Source organism: Stomoxys calcitrans, chromosome 5 (genome assembly GCF_963082655.1).
Source record: "Stomoxys calcitrans chromosome 5, idStoCalc2.1, whole genome shotgun sequence".
NCBI lineage: Eukaryota > Metazoa > Arthropoda > Insecta > Diptera > Muscidae > Stomoxys > Stomoxys calcitrans.
Genome location: NC_081556.1, coordinates 153,775,626 through 153,801,803, shown reverse-complemented (window position 1 = coordinate 153,801,803; position 26,178 = coordinate 153,775,626). Strand labels below are relative to the sequence as shown.

Below are 26,178 nucleotides of genomic sequence, written 5' to 3'. Positions count from 1 at the left end.
CACCGCCCCAGTGGCCTAATGGATAAGGCATCGGCCTCCTAAGCCGGGGATTGTGGGTTCGAGTCCCATCTGGGGTAAAGCCATGTAATTTTTTTTCTAATTGAATTTTAGTTTTTTTTTTAATATATAAATCACTGAAGATCGTTTCAGTCGTCATAAAATACTAAAAATTATTTTAAAACAAATTGCAGTAGTATTCTTCTACGCAACTATTGCATCCCTTGCGGGGATCGAACCCGCGACCTTTGGATTAGAAGTCCAACGCGCTATCCTCTGCGCCAAAGGGACAGTTGTTGCCTGTTTCACCAATTACACATATGACACCGGGTACATTGTTAATATCATTGCAGGGTGACTCATAATTAATTAAAAACCAGGGTTGTTATGCGATTTCCGCCTACCAACCGTTCGAAGAGATTTCAGCTAATCATCCCAGTGAATGACGAACCATCTCATACTATGATTGTTGTTCGATTTATCGTAACGAAATCAATTTACGTTAAATTTAATTAGAATGACATATGACAAACGTACTTTAATTCATTTCAAAGTCATTGCCATTTTTGCTAAAGAGTGGTTAGAATCTTTATTAATTTTAAGCGATAGCATTGTTTCTCTATTCGTCTTTTCACATGAAGCTCATATAGATATCCATTTAAAAATATTATAAACGAAAAATATGTGAAATAAATAAACGTTTTTTTAACCGTAGGACTTAAAAACATTAAATGCTAGTGTAATTGTTTTAATTTCAAATTTCTTGCCATTATGTATTAAGAGTAAAGATCTTATGTTTAAGTATTTAACAACTATCTATACCGAAAGCGGAAAAGAATGCCCTGCTATAGATACGAATAAGAACAAAAATTTTGGCGAGAACTTGAATGGTGGAGTACTTACTTAAGCTTTGTTTTGAGACCTTCCATTCGACAATCCAAGTATGTCAGAAAAATTCACTTTATTTTCAAATAAGCCTTCAAATTAATTTGTGAGGGCACTTAATCGGGAAAGCTTAAAAATATAGTTTTTTTAACTGATTGAGGCGTCATCATCCCTTGTGGGGATCGAACCCACGACCTTTGGATTAGAAGTCCAACGCGCTATCCTCTGCGCCAAAGGGACGCGTAATTAAAAGTTTAGTTTAGAAATCACAACACGTTTATAAAGTTCTAGCAGGCATTAATTTACGAATGTTTGTAGTTTTCTTATGACTCGCGGGTCTGCTATTGAATTCATAGAAATCGGTTCAGATTTAGCTATAGCTCCCATTTAATTTCGTATGATTTTGAATAATACCCAATAATTTAGTAATTTATTAAACGACCTTCACAAAGTTTGGCACAAAGGTTTCTCTTCTTCGGATAACTGATGAATTTCATAGAAATTTGTTCAGTTTTAGCTTCCTTATATATTCATCTCCCGATTTTGACTTTTAAGGCCTTTGCTACGCATTTATCAAAAGATCTTCGTAAAAATGTATACAACCATTTACTCTATGGCTCGTACAATATGTACGAATTTTGATCAAAATTCTACATATCAAATTTAAGCAAATTTTAAATTCAACGACTTAGCCTGAATATCCATTGTGGTGGGTATCAAAAGGTGGGCTTCGCCCGACTTAAGCCCGTCCTAACTTGTTTTGTTTATAGTTGCAGTGGGTATTATTTTGGATGTGTAGGGCACGACTAAAAATATTAAGCTTGACACGCGAAATTGCGATGCAACCAACGCCGAAATAATTTTTTATGAAACTTAACTTCAAATATGGTATTATACCCACCACCGTAGGATAGGGGGTATATTCATTTAGTCATTCCGTTTGCAATATCAATTTCCAACCCTACAAAGTATATATATTTCGGATCGTCGTAAAATTCTAAGCGAATTTAACGATGTCCGTGTGCCTGTCCGTCCGTCTGTTGTAATCACTTTAGAGCCTTCAAAAATTGAGATATTGAGCTGAAATTTGGCACAGAAAAACATCTTTTTGATGCACGCTGGTTAAGTTCTTGAACGGTCCAAATCGGATCATATTTGGAAATAGCTAGCATATAGATGGATCTCCCGATTAAGGGTCTGAACACCATAAAAGCTTTATTCATTAGCCGATTTCGCTGAAATTTGCAACAGTGGGTTATTTTAAGCCTCCCGACATCTGACCTAAATATGGATTAGATCGGTCCATATTTAGATATAGCTACCATAAAGACCTATCTCCCGATAAAGGTCACACTCACCAAAAGAGCGCAAGCTGCTGAGCGAAAAAGCACGGCACCTAATTTGGTTCTGGGTTACCCTCGTCGCCGCCATTGTTGGATACCAGCAGCTGGAAAATGTTCTACTCATATCCGTAGCGCAATATCTGTATCTTTTACAGCATTTTCTTCTTTGTATTTACAGGAAGATGTGTCTGCATCGCTTTGTTTTCAATTATATGGCAGAATTTTGTGACTAAATGGCTAAATATCTCGATCTTTTATCTACCTGTGGAGTAGACCTATTTCATCTCTCCTTTTTTGCGCTGTTATAGACTATAGTATTGCTTTGTATGCCTCAATCCTGGATTTACTAGCTCTTGGGCACTCATGATCATACCATGGGTTCCAAAAATTCACGCTTGTTGAATTTCTTCCCATATATAATAACCAGTGTTGCCACTCAAGAAAATTATTTTCTACTGAAATTTAAGAAAAATCCCACCAAACCTACCAAATGTTCTACAAGCCAAAAATTGACTTTGTTTTTATATCCACCGCCAAGGAATCGACCTTGTTGTCATTCCATTTGCAACACATCACATTAAACATTTTCAACCCTACAAAGTACATATGTATACTAGATCGCCGTAATATACGTAGACAATCCAGCCATTTTCGTCCGTCAGTCTGTTAAAATCACTCTACAGTCTTTTAAAATAATACGCATAGTTCAAAGATGGCCTATATCTTGATATAGCACCCTTTATACCAATCTCATGTTATAATTTTTTAATTTCATTAAAGCCGTTTTTGCCCCGATTTCAATGAACGACTGTGCCGTATAAAGTGATCTCCCGGTTTAAGGTCTTGAGCCCTTAAAAGCGCATTTACGACCCACTTTCGCCGTAACAGTCCATTGCATGGACAGAGTAAGGAGCAGATCTATAATCCATTTTCCGATTGAAGTCATTGAATGTTCAAAGCCGCAATTAATACCAACAATTTAAGAATATTAGAACAGATCCCTTGACACTCGTATCAGTTACAGTGAGACAGTATTAGGTCCTCGGACACCCATGGTTTTATTCTACACTCATATTGAATACATAGAAACGATAAAAAGTTAAAAAATGTTGACTCATCCACGGTGATTGTTTCAGTTATTAATTAAGTATTTTTATGTTGAAAAACCTACCTAAACTTGAGGTCTGCCTACCAACCTACCAAGGAAAAAAGCCTCCCAATTTTGGTAGGAACCTACCAAAAGCGGCTACACTGATCATAACATGATCAATTTGGTTTCTCGTTGTTTTATAGGTGGACGAGCATGTGGCCTTCTGAATCTTACGATGTTGATTGATGCCATGACATGATTACCAGGTAGTGTACCTGAGTACTTTTTTTCTCGCGTAGTGCACTATCTGTCAACGAATTTTGGTTGTGAGTCTGTATTATAGTTAAAAAAACATACCACACACAAACAACGAAAAATGGCGCGAGTCAGAGTTGCACTTATCACTGATTTTGACACATAGTATACACAATATTTTGTTGTTGGGCAACTGCCGCTACCTGTAAATGAATATATCTTGGTTGATGGCTTGTGTTGCTAACTACTGGTTTCTAATATTGCTTTGAACTCTATTAGTCTTGTGAGTAGTGCGTGAGTAACAATTTCTCTCGTGAGCGTGAGTGAAAAATCGCTCACATGCACATCTCTATTACAACTACATATATTACTTGCTCAGTCTTTGTTCCTGTATAACAAAAAAAAACTAAAAATACTAGTGTACTCTCATCCCTTGCGGGGATCGAACCCGCGACCTTTGGATTAGAAGTCCAACGCGCTATCCACTGCGCCAAAGGGACAGTTATCGCTAACATGGTCAGTGCAACACAGGCCATAATGTCAAAAATGGGTCAAAATTTAGGTCAGTTTCTAAAATTCGAACATTAACTCAAAATGATGACATTAGCCAAATATCAAATTTTAAAAATAATTGAACAATTATACCTTAAATACTGTGTTCTTACGTATTTGTTATGAATAATATTTACTATTTATTTGTGGTAGCAATATGTAGTAAATTTTAAAGAGGTTTTTCCTTTGCAGCTGTGTACATATTTCATTATCTTTTAAATCTATTTAAAATGTGTCGCCCTATTGTAAGGGAATTTCGATATAGAGCTAGGTAATTTCAAATTATATATATTCATATCAAGGATCATAGAGGCATTAGTATATTAATGACAGAGTATGTCAAAATATAAGTTTTCATTTCTTACAGTTTGTGCTAATAAAATACCCTCCCGTTTATTATTCAACAAATTTTATTTTGATCGACAGATGATTTATTCTTATTAGATTACTTTTACTCCACTTCTAAACACTAACCCCATTTAACGGTTTCCTTTAAAAAACATCAGTTCCCATTACAGTAACTAATCTTACTAAGACTCATCCCTTGCGGGGATCGAACCCGCGACCTTTGGATTAGAAGTCCAACGCGCTATCCTCTGCGCCAAAGGGACATGTTGCGAAACGCTGCCACAATAGTTCATACAAACTACTTAACCATATTTGATGAAGTTTTAAAAATATGAATTTAAAATATTCTTGAAGTAAATTAATTGAAAAACAAACATTAATTTACATCATCCATGAGTGACGCATCTTCAACGTATAGCCAATAGTAATAAAGCCAAAGACTATAAATAACAGGGTGCGTTTAGATGTGTGAGTAGGATGGTGTACACAGGGTTACCCCTTCAAAAAAGTGTTTTATGGCAAATATTCTAATTGGATTACCCTTGTCATGCCCTCTTTAAGAGCTCTATCTCTGGTATTTGATAAGAAACATTTATGTACATGAGTCAAATAAGAAATGTGTTACATCCATCATATTTTTTTGTTCCTTGTGATTTTCCTCCGTTAACTTTTCTAATTTTGTTTTTTTTTTTTGAGTTATTACGCTTTTCTAGAAATACTGTTGCGCCCACATGAGTTGCTGTTAAGATACTGAAATGTTCTGCTTTCGCTTCCCAGCACTCATTTGTGTGCTCTTTGTTGATTTGCAACTAAGCGTTCAAACCTTGTATAGCCTCGGTGGCGCAGTAGGCAGCGCGTAAGTCTCATAATCTTAAGGTCGTGAGTTCGAGCCTCACCCGGGGCAGTACGTTTTTGCCAAATTGAAGAGTTTTTGTCAGTTTAGTTTTTATTTAACGTTTACACTTTATGCAAAATTTGGATTGGCTTGTGAGAAAATGTAGAATAAAAAAAGAGGGTCAGCAAATTATTTTATGGCTTGTTAAGGAAGTTTAACTTCATCAGATGCTATGGGTGGCGGATGGACTCCAAGAATGTCATTAATGATCTCCGTCTCTAGGCGGCGGTTAGCTATCCATAAAGGTGCTATTACGCGACATCTACATATTTGTCTTATGACCTGTCACTTTCTGTATCCACATGTTTTGTATGCAAATAAGAATAGATATCGTCTGACACCACCTTAAAATGCTGATTTAGGTGTATGCTGCAATAACAGCCCAGTTCATACTGCTTTCTTCTTTACGAACTCATCCGATTCGAATATTAGTGATCGTACAATTTTCTGTACAGTCGAATCCGCTTATTATGCAAAGTCCGGAAAACCCCATAACATTGTAACTTTTTTGGACTAAGTTTGTATTTCAATTTAACGATTTTTCAGTTAAGCCTAGTACTGACTTCATTCACAGCGAAAATGCCTATTAAATTATTGCGAAATCCGACGGACTCTTTGCATTCATTCAGAACACTAACAAAAGTCAAACAACATCACGCAACAAAGACAACGGTATGGAAGCAGAGTTGATTCGGCCCATCTCGTAAGCATTTGATAACATTTTCAATTAAAATTGTGCGAAATTTATCCTGATGCAGCGACATGTCGCTGCTATTTTTCTCATAGAACTCAGTACCACTTTTATGGAATGTTTTCGCATTATCTTCGTCACCATTTTTATAGCCTACACCACCACTGTGGTACAGGGTATTATAACTTTGTGTATTTATTTGCAACGCTTAGAAGGAGAATAGCTTTATACCATTGATAAGTATACCGATAGGCTTAGAATCACTTCCTGATTCGATTTAGCTATGTCCGTCTGTCTGTCCATGTATTCTTGTGATCAAGTTACAGGCCGCATTTATTGTCCGATTGCCATGAAATTTTGCATAAGTCTCTTTTTTGGCCCAAGGACTATTTTGAACGAAATTTGGCATAGGGTGTTTTATTTGACGTCCTTATGTGTGTGCAAAAAGTGTTTTCTTTGAAGTTTCAATACGACTGCAAAATTTCATAAAAATCGGTTCAAATTTAGATATGGCTCCCATAAATATCTTTTATCCGATATGGAGTTTTAAGGCTGTAGCAGCCACAATTTTGGTCGGATCTTTACCAAATTTGGCACGGGGTGCTTTATTTGAGGACTTTAATTTCATTAAAATCGGTTCAGATTTAGATATACCTCCCATATATATCTTCAATCCGATTTGGACTTTAAAGGCTGTAGTAGGCACAATTTTGGCGCGATTTCTGCAAAATTTAGCTTGAGTTGCTTAATTTAAAGTCCCAATGCGAGTGCAAAATTTCATATAAATCGGTCTGTATCTTTTGTCCGATATGGTTGTAGAAGCCACTATTTTAGTCCGATCTTAACAAGATGTAGTACGAGGTGTTTTATTTGTCGTCTTAATAAGTGTGCAAAATTTCATAAAATTCGGTTTCGATTTAGATATACATAGGTCCCCGATTTATCTTTCATCCGAAATAGACTTTAGCCTGTAGAAACCACAATTTTCGTCCGATTTAGAATGAGACGTTTTATTTGACGTTCCGATACGTGCGCAAAATTTCATTAAAATCAATCCTGATTTAGATATAGCTCCAATGCATATATTTTATCCGATATGGACTTTTAAGACAGTCAAAGCCACAATATAGGACGTGAGATGCTCTATTTGACGTCCCAGTACGTGTCATCAAAATTGGGACAGGTTTCGATGTAACTCCCATATAAACTTTTATCCGATATGGCCTTTTAAGGATGTGGAAATCCAAATTTGTTGTCCTGTCGTAGAAAATCTTACAAAGTTGTATTTGATATTTCAATAGGTATCTAAATTAAAGTCTGCCTAGATTTCGAGAAAAATTCCACATGTAAAATGTATTACGTACATCAGGTGGTGAAGGGTTCGCCCGACTTTTGCGTTTCCTTACTGGGTTTGTAGTGCATTTTGACAATAATAATTTAAATGTGTATTGTATTGAATTTATTTGCTAGGCGATTATTATCAAACATATTCTGAGAGATTCACACAAAAAATTCATTATTAACGTTTCAGCCTCAATAGGAGAGATGTGTCGGCGATGCCTCAAATTTAACAAAACCCTTGAATATGTCAGCATCCACGAGGACCAAGGTTTGGACTGGTTCGGATCATGACGGCGACACTCGTGGAAAGAAGTGATTCAAGTGTTTTAGCTATTGGCGAGACAAGAGAGATTAGCCTGCACGATTCTCCCTTTACTGTCTTCAATAGCGGATTCATTCAGCCAATTTTGCAGACACCAGGAAATAGGATAGAAAAGGATGACGCCAAGATTTATGTCGGAGCGTAGGGCCGTAAGAAAGGCCCATTGTGTCCGTTTAGACAGTGACCTGTCATGGCGGACACAATGACTGAGACGTCTGTTATAACTAATGAGAGCAAAGCAGTAGACCTCTTCAAGCCTAGATTAGGCCACATAGTTTTGAAATGCTCACAGACCTCTCTTTGTGACCATCTATCATTCGTTGTCCTTCGGTTCTGGTCTTGAAAACTTAACTTACATGTCGCTATAGGCATACCCACAGATTTCAGTATACCTGGAATGTGTAGAGTAGTTCCTAGGATTTAAGGATTTAAGGTCTGAGGTCTAAGATTTGAGTATATTTGGATATGGCTGTTCTTGGGCCCATGACGCGCATTCATTATCCGATTTTGACGAAACTGGGTACAGTGAGTTAAATTATGGTGCACCTCAAACCATATTTGGATATAACTTACATATAAGCTGAACTCCCGACTTTTGGTCTTCAACAAATACAAGGACCATTTACTGCCCCATTTAAGTGAATTTTGGAACAGTGAATTAGACCCCCCGACTTCCTATCGATTTTGATCTAGATCAACCCATATTGCGACACACTGCTTTATCGTAAAAAGAGAACTATCCATCGGATATTGACGAAATGTGATTAATATATATATAAATCCGTAGTGGAGGGCATCCAAATTTCAAACAGTCCGAACTTTATAGGTTTTTACTTGGTTTGTTGATAGAATCTATGGTGGATGTTTCAGCCTGGCCGATCTTAACTCGTTCTTTCTTATTGTTATTATTTCATACATACCTGACATGTTTTTATATAAAAGATTGCAGAGATCGTTTTTTTTATTATATTTTATGTTGGTCTCACAAATGCATGAATATTTAAATTAAAAATGACCGGATGTTAAACATAATGAGTTTTTGGAAACATTAACTTAATAAATAGCTTGGAGCAGGCAAGATCTTCAGATTTCCGGACTTGCAGAACTTTATTGTATGTTGGGTATGGGCAATATTATTTGCCCATACGTTGTATAGACCATTCTTGTTGACAGAGCGGGCAACGATTGTTCTGCTTCACCCACAAGGACATGCAACAATGATGGAATGAGTGATTGCACTCACCCCAGACAACAACACAATCTTGACGGCCCAAAACATCGCGTTTATTTTCAGCTTGACAGCGTAAGCAAGCGTCTAGAAAAAAAAAAGATGTGAATACATTAGTTGTCTTTCTAATTGAATAACAATAAATGAAAAGAAAACACTTTAATTATAATCAATTGTTATAAAGAAACTAAATACCTATTAATAGTAATTTCGACCTTTCAAATTTTCGTTTTCGACAAGTAAAGTTTTTATCTATTGGTTTATCTCAGGATTCACAAATAAAGAATGCCGAAAGCGAACATCCGTCATATGTACAATTATTTGAATTTTTGACAGTACTTGCCATTAAGGATGTGAACTTCTCTTTTTAACATTCATTCTTTATTTACGTTTACTCAGGATTCACTAATAGAAGGTTAGATCACATGCGCAAACATAAAGTGGATAGGCCCCATGAACATCATTAAAGATGTCAAAGCTGCAGATTGAAAATGCCATCATATGGGAGAAAATATAAACAAAGAATGAATGTAAAAAGAGACCAAGATGACATCCTCAATGCCAGGCACTGCCAAAAATTATAAAAATTCTATGTCGGCTGATCGCTTGCCTTAACCTTATTCAGTGAATCCTGACATTTACTTTTATTTGTTAAATTTTTAATCGGCACATATTGACATCCTCAATGTTTATGGGGCCTTTTCAATTTTTGTTTGCGGTAAGTGAAGAAACCTATATAAAAAATACATACATACATGTATATATATCATTACATTAAATCCTTTTCTATTAAGTTTTTATTTATTTTAGCTTATAAGCAATGCCAATTGTATTTGCATATAATTATACTATAAGCATTTGAAAATAGAAAAAATCTTAAAAATTTTAACTTCTTATTCATGCTTTCAAGGAAATGTTCATAGAATAAAAGAGCAACAAGTACACTTAGCGTCTTTTTACAAAGTAGTTCACATGAGTGTGGACAAGTGCCAATTGTGTTGGCCCCCCTTTGACAATATGATGACGCAAATACCAATAAATGTACAACGAGAAATATTTGCATGTATATATAAATTATCACATGATGATCAACATCTGTAATTGACTGGCCATGTCCCCTTCACATTGTATTCATCATAATTGACGTAACAGGGAGGGAGAGAAGTAAAGAAGAGAGAGAAGAGAAGTAAAGAGAGAACACACCTCTCTTTTCTGTGTAATGGTACAAATAACTGAATTGTTGTGTCAATTTAACAAATTTAGAATAATAGGCGATACAAAAATAAATAAACAAACAATAAGAAATTAAATTAATTGAAACTTTTGAAAACATAACATTTAAACGGATGAAACGTGCATATTTACACGTTTGTCCAACCATACAGCCAACTATATAGCCAAGACCTCCTCTGAGAAAGAAGGCTGACATTTAGAGAAAACAAATCATAGCAATTGTTTTATGTTACATTGAGACGCCAATTAAAACGCCAACGTTGACAAATAATAATCATAACAAATAAATAAATAAAATTAATAACACACCACCTCCATGCCCATTCATATATTTTTCACTTGGAAAACAAGGCTTATGTTTCAATGAAAAACAAATCAAGGAAAAAAAGGTTTTCGGGTGTCCCATGCTCGTTGGTGCGGTCAGTGACTTGAAGAAAATAATTTTGAATAGCCCCCGCCGCATCGAATTATGGTTCGTTCACATTATTCATATTACCAATTTCAATTCTTAGAATTTTAAAATGATTATGCTTACGCGTTTTAACTAAATTGTTAAACAAGTGTATGCGTTTTTTTAAACTCACGGTGTTAAGTTCAAATGTCCGTCCATTGAAATTGGTCGCTTGTTGTTCTTGTTTTATTGGTGCAGCTGTAGGTAGGCAGTGTTGTGCATGTTTTTTGTTTGTATGTAATTCGAGCTGAGTGGTTTCTGTCACGTCCGTTGTTTTTGAAAATCAAAAATTTTGCATACGCAAATTTGACCAACTTCAATTGAAATTGATTCATATCACAAAATCGCACAACTAAGCTGTATTTCAGGTGGGAACTATTTGAAATCGCCAGAGATAGTTCTTGCTATAATGGGAAAAATAACCAGCAAGTAACTACGACATATGGATTAAAAAAATTAGGTTGCGCTGAAAAGATTTCTGGGAAAAAGTAAAGTGAGTCACAATCTAAATATCTATGTAGTTTTATATAAAATGTTGCTCTTTCGATTTTTGAAACTTGATAGGTTAATAAGTTTATAGTATCAGTCTGCAATTGGACAGTTAAGACAGTTTAGTCTCTTGTACAACAGTGGGAAGATACTTGAAGTCTCTAATCACTGAGCTTAAACTGCAATTGGACAGCATGTCCTGTCCTGGTCCAATGATTTCCATGTATTTTCTGACCACTTGTCGCTGTGCTGGCTTGATGGCGTATGCGCGGGGAACAAAAGTTTTACATGTCAGACTTATCTGAAAAAAGGGATGTTTGGCCCGAAAAAGAAACGAAATATCTAATGTCTAACTAAAAAGGAGGAAGCACTAAATCTACCTGTTGGAATACATGCTCGCTTGGTCTTTTGGCGAGGAATAGCCCTCCCTCAGGAGCAAGAACTCGACCATAGCAACTTTCCAATCTGTTGCCCCGTACCTACCTCTTCATCTTATCCCCTTCTATTGTAAGATCTACATCACCTTAATCAAAGGCATAATCTTCATTCTCAAGGTATATGTGAAACAAATCAAAAATTCAGTTAAACGAAGTGAAATCCATTCACATTAGTGATATTCTCAAAGCTATTTTTAAATCCTTTCATAATCAAAAGTAAATTCTTTAATTAATAACAAAAAGTTAAAATTTTAATAAATTAAATTAAATGTAAGAAAAAAGAAAGGCTTCGACGTCACAAAAGGAAAACAACGATTTTCCTTCTTGGACCAGTTATCATTCAGACAGGGATCGTGGTGCATGCCTAAGCAGATGATTACGTTCGACAGATGGCGCTTTGAGCGACATTAAGGTGCACGCGTCAAGCACTCAATGACTACGGCCAAGCATTAAAAGAAAAACTGCGTAGTTCACCTAAATGCTGTAGCAATATACCAACAGACAAATCTGGAATGCAATATATATTCTCAATCTCAATATACGAGTAATCCAAACCATATTTGGACTGTAAAGTACAAATCAGGGTTGAAATTCAATCCTAATATACTTTACGAAGATGATAGTGCAGAAAATATTGGAAAAATTTACAATAAATGTCACTTTTATAATGCTTTAAAAAGGGAAAGAAGAATCAAAAGACATTTGTGGAGTCACTTTCAGAGCTTTTGAACGTCTTATAGATGATTCTCATCCTGAATACAATCACTTCATGAACGGCATTCGTAAATATAATAGCTGCTTCCAAATTACATTGGTCGGAGATTCTTAACATATTGAAAATGGATTCACCTTTTAAGGTTAGGAGGAAGTGTATACATAATAGGCAGCTTAGTACCACTGTCAATACATGATGCCTCCCAGTTCAAAAATATACGATGGCAGAGAAGCAGCGACTCAGATTTCCAATTATCTACATGTCAGCAAGATCCGGAAAACAATTGCAAATTATGCTGCATAAAGTAAAGTTGCCACAGTAAAACTCGATGCCAAGACAAATGAATTTGGTCAAATTGTAGGAGGACCACGTAACATACACGAACTTAAACAAATCAAGGAAAAAAAAAATGATTTGTGAGAAAATATGAACGGCCAGACCTTTTTACCACATTTACATGCAATCCAAAATGAGTAGAAATCAAAGAAGCTCTATTACCATTACCAAAGCTTCACGGCCGGCATGATATAATCGCAAGAATATTCCATCTAAAACTTAACAAGTAGGAGCGTGCTAAGTTCGGCCGGGCCGAAACTTATATACCCTCCACCATAGATCGCATTTATCGAGTTCTTTGCGCTTTATCTCTTTTTAGACAAACAAAGAATAATGAATAAGAACAAGTTGTAGTCCGATTCAGACCACAAATGAATTAAATGCTAAACATTGTAGAAGTCATTGTGTAATATTTCAGGTTATTCGGATAAAAATTGCACCTTGTAAGGGCTCAAGAAGCAAAATCGGAAGATCGGTTCACATCTAGCTATAAATCGATGTAGACCATATTTCACATGTATCTTAAAGGTCATGGGAGAAGCCGTTGTATTGGGTTGCCCAAAAAGTAATTGCGGATTTTTTAAAAGAAAGTAAATGCATTTTTAATAAAACTTAGAATGAACTTTAATCAAATATGCCTTTTTACACGTTTTTTCTAAAGCAAGCTAAAAGTAACAGCTGATAACTGACAGAAGAAAAAATGCAATTACAGAGTCACAAGCTGTGAAAAAATTTCTCAACGCCGATTATATGAAAAATCAATCACTTTTTGGGCAACCCAATACAAAATGTAAACCAAATTGCATAATAACTGCGCCCTCTAGAAGCTCAAGAAGTCAAGATCCCAAATCGGTTTATATGGCAGCAGGTTATGTACCGACTTGAGCCAAACTAAGCACAGTTCTTGGAAGTCATAACGAAACACCTCATGCAAAATGTCAACCAATCAAGACCCAAGATCGGTTTACATGGCAGCTATATCAGGTTATGAACCATACTTTCAGTCAAATCGGACGAGAAATGCGCCCTCTGGAGCCTCAAGAAGTCAAGACCGCAGATCGGTTTATATGGCAGCTTTATCAAAACATGGACCGATTTGGCTCATTTACAATCCCAACCGACCTACTCTAATAAAAAGTATTTGTGCAAAATTTCAAGCGCCTAGCTTTACTCCTTCGAAAGTTAGCGTGTTTTCGACAGACCGACGGACGCACATGGCTAGATCGACTTACAATGTCATGAAGATCAACAATAACTATACTTTATGGGATCTTAGACGCATATTTCGAGGTATTACAAACAGAATGACGAAATTAGTATACCCTCATCCTAGCATAGCTCTGTTAACAAAATGTCAACATTTCGGAAGTTCGAAGTTGTATGTATCCCGTCAAATGGAAAAACGTGGCTTATCCCATATACATCTATTAGTTTGGCTCGAAGAAAAATGTCCTCAAATCTTATCGGCAGAAATACCAAACCCAAAAGATGATAAACACCCCACGAAATTGGAACCTAGCGAACACAAAAATAAAAATTATTAGTGTATAAAAAATGGTAAATCACCTGTAGTGCCATCGTGGCTCTGGCCTTATTAAAGAATTTTTCACAATTTTTTCGTAGTCCAACAAGTTTTGCGTACCAGCGCCTGCCCGTTGGTTTGATTCTAGGACTAATAGGTTATATCATTATTCTCCACAGAGAACGATTGTTTTTTTTTTGCTTCGCATTGCGATTTCTGAAAGTTCAACGAATTCTCTCCATATATTGTTGTTGTATCAAAAAATCATATTGATGAGTTGATATTATAGGGTTGCCCAAAAAGTAATTGCGGATTTTTCATATAGTCGGCGTTGACAAATTTTTTTATAGTTTGTGACTCTGTAATTGCATTCTTTCTTCTGTCAGTTATCAGCTGTTACTTTTAGCTTGCTTTAGGAAAAAAGTGTAAAAAAGTATATTTGATTAAAGTTCATTCTAAGTTTTATTAAAAATGCATTTACTTTCTTTTTAAAAATCCGCAATTACTTTTTGGGCAACCCAATTCTACGCGGTCGTCATTCATCTTTTGTAATTGAAAGAGTCATACATACATATGCGTGCCAACAAAATCAATTGCCTTTCTTGGATGTTTAATTTAAAGATTTTAAATGTCAACGTTAGATTTCGTAAGCAACGGCCATACCGTTGTTACATATTCCACCATAACTTTTGGGGTTGGCGGTAAATTACTTGTAATTGAAACTCAATCAAGTAAGTTGAACTTAATTGCATGCTGAGATAAGTTATGGCGTCATTTAAAAATGTCGCTTGATCTTGTCTCTCTAACAAGAGCCGGTTCATTCAGATGACGCCAGACAAGACAACATGAATTCGCACTCACTTACGGAAGAATAAAGAATTCTTTTTGAATTCGTTCTTGATTAGTTGATGCAAAAAACACATGTATATGTAACTGACAAATTTAAAAAAAAAATAAATAAAAATATTGCGTTTTGAGAAATTAATAACAACTTTGGATGCATTTTAAGACTTTCTAATAAAAGCTTTGTCGCTAAGTTTTCTGTATTGGACCATTTTGCATTTGCCTTTAATGGGTAACCAAAGGTCTGTTTTATTTTAGCACTGGATGCGTTAGCCTTGAGGTGTAAAATAAAACATGCAAAATACGTGTGTCTTGCCAGTCAAATATAATTTTGCTATTGAGAGTTTTAAATAAAAAAAGAAAAGTTACCAAAAAGTCATATTTATTTAGCTATGAATTGGTATGGTATGTACATATTTGTGGTTTTTGTCGATATTTTATTTATACATATATTTTTTTTTCATTCCAAGTTACGTCGATCTTGATTTTAGTTAGTAAAGAACCACTAACGCATTGTTAAAAAGTCAATGACATTAAAAATGCAAAAAAAAATTAATAAAAAATTCTTCCCATACCGGGAATCGAACCCGGGCCTTCTGGGTGAAAGCCAGATATCCTAGCCACTAGACCATATGGGATACAAGGTACGAAGTCGCAATCACACCTTTTCCATAACAACGCACTCATTGTGTTGTGCTCTAAAAATATGTGAGTTGTATTTTTTTTTTTCAGAACACACAAAAATGCGCGTAAGATGTGGTCGTCTTTCTTATGAAGTAGCCATCTGCTCATGCTAACTCGTATTTGGTATGTTCGATTGTATATACAAATGTTTGCATGAAAAATTGTATGATGAAATAAAGACTCGTGATTCAACATACGCTTTTAATGCCATGTTTTTTTCTTGAAGCATTTTCCCTTTAGTTGGCAATGCGAACAAAAAAAAAAATAACTGCAATACCGGTACGTGTGCAAACGTATGTGTCTACCATGCCATGGCATGACTTGCTAGAGTTTACGTGACGTCATGCACGGGGGCTTGTCTGATGTGCATTTAGGCGAATGTAAACGAATAGAGAGCAAGTGCTGAGGATGTTGAAGAGCAGATAAACATTTAAAAAAGTCACGATCATGTTGAAGTTGGAGTGTGTACGTAGATACACATATGTTTTAAAAGAGCAGCCTTTGCTTATGAAGGGTGTATGTATGCACATATGTATACATATTTATTTTTATGCAACTATTGTGGGATGAGCAAAGTACACATGCATTGAAAAATATTGGAAACGGTGCATTATAGTTTATTTTTATTTACCCATCATTACTTTGCAATATATGTACATATGTAGTTGAGATCGATTTTTAAACTGGTTTTTGATAGATGGCAAAAGAAGAGAGGTGTATGAAGCATACATAGTTAGTTGAAGGCATCATACACATTCATACAGTTGTGAACAAAAATGTGCATATTGGTAAGAGTAAGAAGTTCTGTACTGCATACAAGGATATCTAAACAAGGAAAGCCTTAATGGTCCATTAAGTAACAAATACATAAGAACAATTTTGTTATCAATATAAATCTTCCATTCTAGTGATATTCATTCTTAGCCCGTATATCTAGGCAATCATAACGAATAATATTGCAAACATATCTTTGTATTTGGTGAAATATATTGGGGCTGCATTAGATAATGCACACTACTTGCCAAAGGTAATTTCAAAAAATTCGGGAATTTTTCGTTTGTTAAAAAACAAATATAAATGAGTACGAGGGTTGCCTTTTATATTTCGGGATTAGAAAACACAAAGACAAATATTAACCATCGAAAATCGCTTTATTGTTTTTCAAGATATTCCCCATAAAGATCTATAGAATTTGCGTGCGTTTGAACCAATTTTCGAAGCATTTTTGCTACTCTGACTGAGGTATCTCCTAAACATGCATTCTCAACGAATCAACCGCTTCTACAGGTGTCGAAAAACGTTGACGTCCCATTTTATTTTTTATGTACGCAAATAAAATGAAGTCTTTCGGTGTCAAGTCAGGGCTATACGGCGGATGACTCATCAAATCGATGTTTTGGGTGCTCAAAAATGCAGTTGTTTCTTATTTTTAGAAAATTTTCTTTCGACCAATCGACACGAGCCTTTTTTTGAGCGATTGACAAATTGTGTGCGATCCAGCGCGAACAAATTTTTTTGACAGTCAAATGTTCATGCAATTTTGAATGTATGCTGGTCCCACTAATGCCTAAGATTGTCCCAATCTCAATCTGACGATCTTGCAATATCAGTTGGCACACAGCATCAATGGCACACAGCTGATTTTCAACGATCTTCACGCAATTCGTCTGGGAATGAACTACGACCTCGGTTGAATTCACCATGCCATCGATAAACACTAGTCCTTGGAGCTTCATCGGCAAAAATTTAATTAAGTTCATCTTCGAAAGTTGTAAAAAATAATCGTACGAAAATTTTCACGATTTAATTCCATTTTTTGGGCGTGATGAATCTTTTAGTTACTGCAAACAACACAAATAGTGCTTGTATGTCAAAACGTTCTGAGTACGTATAACCTTAAAAATGAGAAGTTTTACCATAGAGCTGTTAATGACGATCAAGACTGCATGTGCATGCATATTCTATAGGGTCTTAAAACCAATATTTCAAGGTTTTACAAATACCATCCTAGGATGGGCTGTACAAAAATAATATTAAAAAACAAATATACTCCTGTTATAAATGGAACACATATTACTTTCAACAAGTTGATTACACTCAGTTTTGTCTTTGACTGTAAGTCGTCGATAAATATTGATTGAACATCTCCACTTGACCCTTTCTCTCAATTGCTTGGCTCGTTGCAAGAGTGATTGTTTTTGTTTGTTGTATTGCCAGTACACATACATATGTACATACATTAATGAATGGAAAATTTCCAAAATCTTTCTCTTGGATCTTGTAATAATTTAAAGTTTTTGTATGTGGTGAGTAACTGCATTTTTTATTCCATAAGTCAAAACTGTGAAACAGGGTATTATAACTTTGTGCATTTGTTTGCAACGCTTGGAAGGAGAAGAGTTGTATCCATTGATAAGTATACCGTTCGGTTTAGAAAAGCTCCCCGATTAGAATTAGCCATGTCCGTCTATCTCTCTGTCCATGTATCCTTGTGATCAAGGTACAGGTGGTATTTATTGTCTGACTGTCTTAAAATTTTACACTAGTGACTTTTTTGTCTCAAGGATGAACGTCATTGATTTTGGAAAAACTCGGTCCAGATTAATATATAGCTCATATACATCTCTTTCATACGAATTGCCATTTTATTGCTGTAGTAGGCACATTATTTGTTCCATCTTTACAAATCTTTGTACCAGGTGTTTTTTATTGAAGTTTCAATAAGTGTACGCAATTTCATTAACATCGGTTCAGATTTTGATATAGCTCCCATATATATCTTTCATCCGATATGTTTTTTACGGATGTTACAGCAACGATTTTGCTCCGATCTTCAAAAATTTTTTCATGAGGTTTTATTTATTGTAAAATCTCAACAGGCATGCAAGATCAAAATCTGGCCAGATATAGACATAGCATGTACCGTTCATTAAAAATGCTCTCGTAATTGCATATAATTAGTATGAAGAAGCAGAATAAAGGGTATTATATAGTCGGTTCCGCCAAACGTTTGTCTTTCCTTACTGGTTTACTCAAAAAAAAAAAAATAAAAAAATTTAAGAAGATGTACCAGAAGAAGCTGGGTTTGAAAATATCGTAATTTGTGTAAAAATATGTATGTCATTTTTGAGGCTTTACAGTTGGAAGTTAAACAGCAATAATAATTTTATTTGAGTTTTAATTTGTTTTTCATTCAACCCATTGCTCTTAAAAACGTTTCTGATTTCAACCACACAAAACAGTCAATTACGTTGATGGTGATCATTGATCATATCAGTTGCTTATTCAAACCACTTTATGATCCTTTTAAATTTACATCTTACTGAAATGAATCAAAACAAGATTTGAGTTCAACCAAACTGATATTTCGTTGTAATAGAAATGTGAAACGTAATTCTCACAAAACTAAAATGGAAAACGCAAAACCTTATTTGGAGAACGTTATGGTCATGTGTAGCTAAATATGGGGATATTGTTTCAAAACATTTCATATCGTATTTGGATTTTAATAGTCTATATTCATAACTACCAATGTACACTTGAAAATAAGATGAATATGGAAGAAAATTTCCCCACATTTTTTCAAAATCGAGAATTGCCAAACATTTTCTGTTACTGTGAAATTTTACGAGCCATCTACGTTCTGCTTAAATGATTCCGCTTATTTCTCCTCCTATGGCGAAACAATTAAAGGCGGTCTCATTTGTTTAACAACTACAAATCATATGGTGCAATTCACCATCTTGTCATCAAGATGTCATTTCAAAATTGGTATTGTTCTCAACACAACTAAAGAGTTAAATGAGAGAAACTCAAACAAAGACAACGTGAAAAAAATGGGGAAGTTTACTCAGAATGTAAACATAGAACTGACATTTCAATCGCCAAACTGGCCGTCTCTTTTCCGCTGTTCGCGTAAGATCACCTTCATTAATCCACCTTGTTCTCCTCCGAACTTTATTAAAATCGATCAAAATCCGATTTTGAAGGAAAATACATATGTCCGGTTTAAATTGCATTGAAATATTGCCTTATATGGCTATAATTTGTGTCATGGCTTTATAAGTCCTACAGTTTTCCTAATTTATTGGAGATAAAATAAGAAAAGGTGATAGAACTAGAAATCAGAAATACGAAGAGATTTCCACGTTATTGCAGTTGGAAACATTTTTCGTTCTTTGCACACTAATTTTTACTCAGTAGATAAAATAAATAAATAATGGTTGTTAAATGACCTAGCGACAACCGTAAGTGTAATATAAAACTTGTTCTCATAGATAAAAGTCGGCCGACTAATATTATTTTAACACATTTCCTTACTTAAGGTGGGTATTAAGTTCCTTTCATTGTAATCTTTTCATAGCAAAAAGATTTTTTTTTTGAAGAAAATCAATAATTAAAAAATGTTAAAATCTTTTAAAAAATATTTAACTGTGTCCAACTCCACGGTCAAAGGCTACAGAACTAATAAATATCTACTAGAATCAATGCTGCTTGCTATTGAATGATAGATTTCGATCCTAACTCACTATGCGCACCGTATCAATTTCTTTAAATACTGTATTATGAAATTCGAAAGAGAAAAACAAATGGTTTCATTTGAAATAATTATTTTAAAATGTAAATCTGGGTAACTCGGTCTTTAAAAAGTCATTAACCCATTAAATACGAAAAGGTACAAAAATACCAAAGAATAGAGCTGTTTTAGAACCACTACAGCTCGAGCTTGGAAAGAGGTATCCTAATAAAATTGGCATTGGCGCAAAGTGGACGACTAAAACTAGGTAAAAAGGCCCGAGGGCCCCCCCCTGGCTACGTCCCTGGTGGAGGGTATTAAAAGGCAATTCAAAAAGTTTTTCAAAAAAGACTAATCCAGTAAATGCATCGATAACATAAATATCAAAACAGCTGTCGATTTTTTAAAAATCGAAACAACTGAAAGGGCTGAGCAAAAACGATTGAAGAAATTGAAATTAAACGAGAAAAGTAACTATAAGAGTGAAAGAGATACAACTGGTCATTCCATTTAGGGAGACGTTAATTGAAACTAGTTCGGTCCGGACGGATACAAAACTAATTTTACAGGGAGGACGGGCGCTATTGAAATGCTGATGACTATAAGCACAAGTTTTTATACGGAATAGTCACTAGAGACTAAAAGTAGTTACCAATATGAACAGAATAAACCGAGCGTGGCTCTAACATGATCTGAAATTAGGATCCTTAACACGATTTGTAACCAAAGAAGATATTGATTTATGTCCCCTCGATCCGTTAAGGTCTGCAGCATTATTATAATAAGCATGGACTGGAATCTCGAATGAGCACCGTATCAATTTCCTCCATTTGCATTTAAAATCACTCACAGCCCAAAAAGTAATTGCGGATTTTTCATATAGTCGGCGTTGACAAATTTTTTCACAGCTTGTGACTCTGTAATTGCATTCTTTCCTTTGTCAGTTATCAGCTGTTACTTTTAGATTGCTTTAGAAAAAAGTGTAAAAAAAGTATATTTGATTAAAGTTCATTCTAAGTTTTATTAAAAATGCATTTACTTTCTTTTAAAAAATCCTCAACTATTTTTTGGGCAACCCAATAATAACATTTTCTTGGCTCAACAAGCAAAATGTCGAACAAACATTTAACTCCGTCTAGAAGACAGCAGCACTTAAGAGCTTTATTAGGAGAAATAGTTGCAATCGATCTGCCAGCTATAGAACACACTACCCCAAATTAAACATTTCTCTCTGCTTTTACAGGTCGGTAATGTCGCGCAAACAAATTTTATAGTCCTAATAGTACAGCTTTAATTTTTGTTTCAACTATTAATATTGAAAAGTGTTCAGTGTACTCTGCCATTTCATCTTGGAGAAACTCACAAACGAGCAACGACTGTAAATTCTTGAAATTGGTGATTAAAATTCGTGCCCTGAGGCACCAGTTCGTTAGAAATCTTATCGAAAAATTGTGTTCAGCGAATACGTCATAAGCAAAACTATCGCATCTGGGGTGAAGAACATCCAAATGCCGTACAAGATTTACATCCCAAAGCATCCCGAAAAATACATAGTTTGGTGTGGTTTATGGGCTGGAGCCATAATCAAAAAACAAAAACATTTTCAGCGGTGGTTACCCTCTTCTAGTACTGTAGACCCTTGTGAGGTATTTACCGCAATGGTGCAAAATTGGACCCTACTTATGGACTAATTATACCGGAGACGCGGGCAACATTTTTATGTAGTTATTTTACCAGACCAGTTTGTGCAAAATTGAGCCTTTTATTACATTTATAAAAAAAAGCACTTATCTATAAAATTCGCCCATTATTATCAACTCGAGATATGCCATTTTGAATAGATTTCCTAGAAAGAATTTCCGCTAAGTAGCATGTGAACGTCAAAATCCATTTTGTATCTTTTGGAAAAACTGTGACAGGTGTGATTCGAAATTAACACAATTCTGATTTAATTTATTTTCAAGGTAGGTACGTTTGTTAGCACACCTTTGTATGCACATATAAACGTAGCTTAATGCATTTCAACACAAGTCGTAATAGAAATGTTGATACTCTTAAAATTCAATTATGTAACCGTCAATGGGTGGGAAATACTGAGATAACCGCTTATATTTTCTTTCTCATTAAATAATTTGAAATAGATTAAGCACTGACAAATAAACACATGTTTGTATCTATTTTTATGTACATATTTTTATACCCACCACCGAAAGATGGGGGTATATTTATTTTCTCATTCCGTTTGCAACACATCGAAAAATCCATTTCCGACCCTATAAAGTATATATATATTTTTGATCAGCGTAAAAATCTAAGACGATCTAGTCATGTCCGTCCGTCTGTCTGTTGAAATCCCGCTACAGTCTTTAAATATAGATATATTGAACTGAAACTTTGCACAGATTCTTTTCTTGTCCATAAGCAGGTTAAATTCAAAGATGGGCTATATCGGACTATATCTTGATATAGCCCCCATATAGACCGATCCGCCGATTTGGGGTCCTAGGCTCATAAAAGACACACTTATAATATGATTTTGCTGAAATTTGGGACAGTGAGTTGTGTTAGGTCGACATCCTTCTTCAATTTGCCATATAGACCGATCTCTCGATTTAAGATTTTGGGACCATAAAAGGCGCATTTATTGTCCGATGTCGCCGAAATTTGGGACAGTGAGTTGCGTTAGTCCCTTCAGCATTCGTCTTCATTTTCGCTCCGATCGGTCCAGATTTCGTTCAGCTGTCATATAGACCGATCTCTCGATTTAAGATTTTGGACCTACAAAAAGGCGCACTTATTGTCCGATTCGTCAAAATTTGGGACAGTTAGTTGTGTTCAGCCCTTCAACATTCTTCTTTAATTTGGCTCAGATCGGTCTAGATTTGGATATTGCTGCCATATAGACCGATCTCTCGATTTAAGGTCTTGGGCCCATAAAAGGCGCATTTATTGTCTGATTTCGCCGAAATTTGGCACAGTGACTTATGTTGGGCTTTTCGACATCCGTGTCGTATATGGTTCAGATCGGTCTATATTTGGATATCAATAAGACCAATATTCTGTTCTACAAAATTGAGCAATGACTTTTACTTATTGGATCACTCAATATCCGCGTCAAATGTGGTCCAAATCGGACCATATTTCCATAAAGCTGCTATGGGGGCATAAATTGCATTTTTCACCGGATTATGACGAAAGGTGTTTTACATATATACCCGATGTGGTAGGTATCCAAAGTTCGGCCCGGCCGAACTTAACGCCTTTTTACTTGTTAAAAATGTAATTTGCTTCATTAAAGCTCTAGATACTATCAAGTTCACCAAACCTAGGTATGATATTATCAAACGGGTGATTATAACTATTTTAGCTATGCTAAATTCATTTAGTTGGGTTGACTTTATCAAAAGTCACAATGCAAGTTCATGAAGTGCTTTATACGAGTACCCTCTCTATGTGTACAATTAAAGTGCTGTTCACATTTGAAGATTATTTGTAAACTAGCTGGTCTAGTGAACTTCGCTACACCCTAAAATGCAAATGCAAATTTTGCCCATGAACATTCCATTAAGGAACAGGGGCAAACTTCTCACATATCAATGAGTGCAGTCCGATTCAAGTTTAAGCTCAATGATAAGGGACCCCCTTTTTAAAGCCGAGTCCGATCGGCATGCCGCAGTACGACTCCTCTTTTGAGGAGAAGTTTTTACATGGCATAGTACCTCAAAAATGTCGCCAGCATTAGGAGGGGATAACCAACCTAAAATTACTTTTTAAAAATAGATTATCTTCCCAAAACCTTTCATTGATACCCATATTGCTTTAATCGGTAAACATGTCCTGTTAGGGGGGTTTTGGGGAATGGCCGTCCCCCATTCATCTGTTCTAATTGTGTTATGTATCAATTTGGGGATTATGTTAGAGGAGCGCTCCCTACCCAAGCTTATCAACCCCAAAGTTTCATACCAGTTCCATGTGCAAACAAAATTTCGCTTAAATCGCTGTACTCATTTCCGAGATATACCGTTTTTGAAAATTGGGGAAGGGAGAGGGTTGCTTTACTAGTGTTTATTTTAATTTAAAATGCATTTTTAAAAACCACGCACATAGCATTTATTATCAACAGAGAAGTCAGCCATAAAGTGAGTGCAATGTGCCATCCAACCTAGATGGGTTGTAAAGCAAGAACAAAAAAATATTATCTTCAAACACAAAATACTGGTAATAATAATTGTAACTGTACAGGCTAATAAAAGAACAAGGGTAGTTTTCTCAATGTCTGGTTATCCAGAAAACAACAAAAATTTAAATAAAATAAAATAAAAAACAAATGGAGTGCACATGTGTACTTTACATACAAAATTTTTGCCAAATCAGCCAAATTTTAGGACCGTAGAGCTTTAAGAGGTAATAGACCATACATACTACGATTGTATGACGTATTTGCGTGCAAAACTTAAGCCGTGTTCAACGAGTCGTGAACGAGTAAAACCGTTCAAAATCTCTATTGTGATGTGTGTTTTTTGCAGAGCATTTTTATACCCACCGCCATAGGAAGGGGTATACTAATCTAGTCATTCCGTTCGTTACACCTCGAAATATTTAAAACCCCATAAAGTATATACGTTCTTGATCGTCTCGTCGTTCTGAATCGATCTAGCAATGTCCGTCCGCCCGTCTGTCGAAATCACGTAGAGCTCGAACGCGTAAAGCTAGCCGCTTGAAATTTTACACAGAGACTAAACATTGATGTAGGTCGTTGGGGATTGCAAATGGGCCATAAAGGTTTAGATTTAGATATAGCTCCCATATAAACCATTGACTTCTTGAGCCCCTGGAAGTCGCAATTTTTGTCCAATTTATCTGAAATTATGCACGTTATGTTCCGTTATGACTTTCAACAAGTGTGCCAAGTACGGTCCAAATCGGTATATAACCTGATATAGCTCCTATATAAACCCATCTCTCGATTTGACTTCTTGAGCCAATATGATAATGCATAAATTCTATCGTGAAACCTGGCAACCTTCTAAAACATATGTTTTAAGTTTCTACAGCCACGGTGTTTACATTTTTTTATTGAAACATTGAAAAAATATGGAAAAAATTGGTAAATATTCTCAAAGATCCATTATTTAAAGTTACTTACTTTTGTAACTGCTCTCGTAAGATATTTTAACTACCATTGACCACTTTTTCTTTATGAGAGCCATTTTTACTGCCATATGCCACAAAATACCCACTTATCATTAGAAAGAGCAAAAGCTTTTTTTCTCAAAACGATAAATATGAGAATTACGCGTACAAATTCTTTCGTTTTTGACCATACAGGCACCAATGGGGTACAAGAGTTTCGCATGGTTCAGTCGAAACATATTAACAAATGGCGCCGTTCGCCACTTTTACCGGTATTTATGTTTATACGAGTATAATATCTAATATGGCGGCGGCTGCAGGTTACGAGAAATGTAAATAAACATGGCACTGATTGTAGACGCGGAAAATGGAGTTTACTTTGGCGCTTTCACAACAAATTTGTAAATAGAGATAACCTTCGAAGACCTTGATTAAATAGCAAAACTTTATTGTTAGCTTTATCTGGGAATTGTTTACGTATGAATAGGCCAAACGAATTATACTCAACACTATAGCAACTAAGTATATGGATAGTTGTTGTATTGAATTTTATAGTAATGACCAAGAAATAAGGGATTATTCATTCAATAAGCTCAAAACGAGTGTTTAAGTTAGAAAGAAAACTGGGGCGAAGAGTCGACTTTTCGATTTTTGACTTTTGTCGTTTTGATAAAATTTTTTCGACGTTTTTTTTGACAAAAAGTTGACTTTTACAAAATGTCGACTTTTGAATGACTATATAATTGTAGTTTTTTACACCTTCATAAAGTATGTATATTCAAGATCTTTTTGACATTATATATGGATGAACCCTTTTCCGTCTGTGGAAATCAAGATAGCTAGTTCTGCTATTACAGCAGTACTTTTGCAAT

At 35.3% G+C, this 26,178-nt stretch overlaps 1 protein-coding gene and 7 non-coding genes across 8 annotated transcripts in view; 2 read left to right on the top strand and 6 right to left on the bottom strand.

Moving 5' to 3' along the window:
* Nucleotides 1-4: 4 nt before the first annotated feature.
* Nucleotides 5-77, top strand: Trnar-ccu (transfer RNA arginine (anticodon CCU)). The gene has a single exon. It is a non-coding gene; the product is annotated as a tRNA-Arg (tRNA).
* Nucleotides 78-215: 138 nt separating this feature from the next.
* Nucleotides 216-288, bottom strand: Trnar-ucu (transfer RNA arginine (anticodon UCU)). The gene has a single exon. It is a non-coding gene; the product is annotated as a tRNA-Arg (tRNA).
* A 761-nt stretch (nt 289-1,049) lies between these two features.
* On the bottom strand, nt 1,050-1,122 carry Trnar-ucu (transfer RNA arginine (anticodon UCU)). The gene has a single exon. It is a non-coding gene; the product is annotated as a tRNA-Arg (tRNA).
* A 2,875-nt stretch (nt 1,123-3,997) lies between these two features.
* Nucleotides 3,998-4,070, bottom strand: Trnar-ucu (transfer RNA arginine (anticodon UCU)). The gene has a single exon. It is a non-coding gene; the product is annotated as a tRNA-Arg (tRNA).
* A 590-nt stretch (nt 4,071-4,660) lies between these two features.
* On the bottom strand, nt 4,661-4,733 carry Trnar-ucu (transfer RNA arginine (anticodon UCU)). Its single transcript has one exon. It is a non-coding gene; the product is annotated as a tRNA-Arg (tRNA).
* Nucleotides 4,734-5,301: 568 nt separating this feature from the next.
* Trnam-cau (transfer RNA methionine (anticodon CAU)) lies at nt 5,302-5,374 on the top strand. The gene has a single exon. It is a non-coding gene; the product is annotated as a tRNA-Met (tRNA).
* Nucleotides 5,375-8,671: 3,297 nt separating this feature from the next.
* Nucleotides 8,672-26,178, bottom strand: part of LOC106083512 (RING-box protein 2) — a 69,112-nt gene continuing 51,605 nt past the window's right edge. The window contains exon 2 of the mRNA XM_013246596.2: nt 8,672-9,034. Coding sequence (XP_013102050.1) covers nt 8,853-9,034 — 182 coding nt within the window. The 3' untranslated portion in view covers nt 8,672-8,852. The remainder of the gene's footprint in view (nt 9,035-26,178) is intronic.
* Nucleotides 15,540-15,611, bottom strand: Trnae-uuc (transfer RNA glutamic acid (anticodon UUC)). The gene has a single exon. It is a non-coding gene; the product is annotated as a tRNA-Glu (tRNA).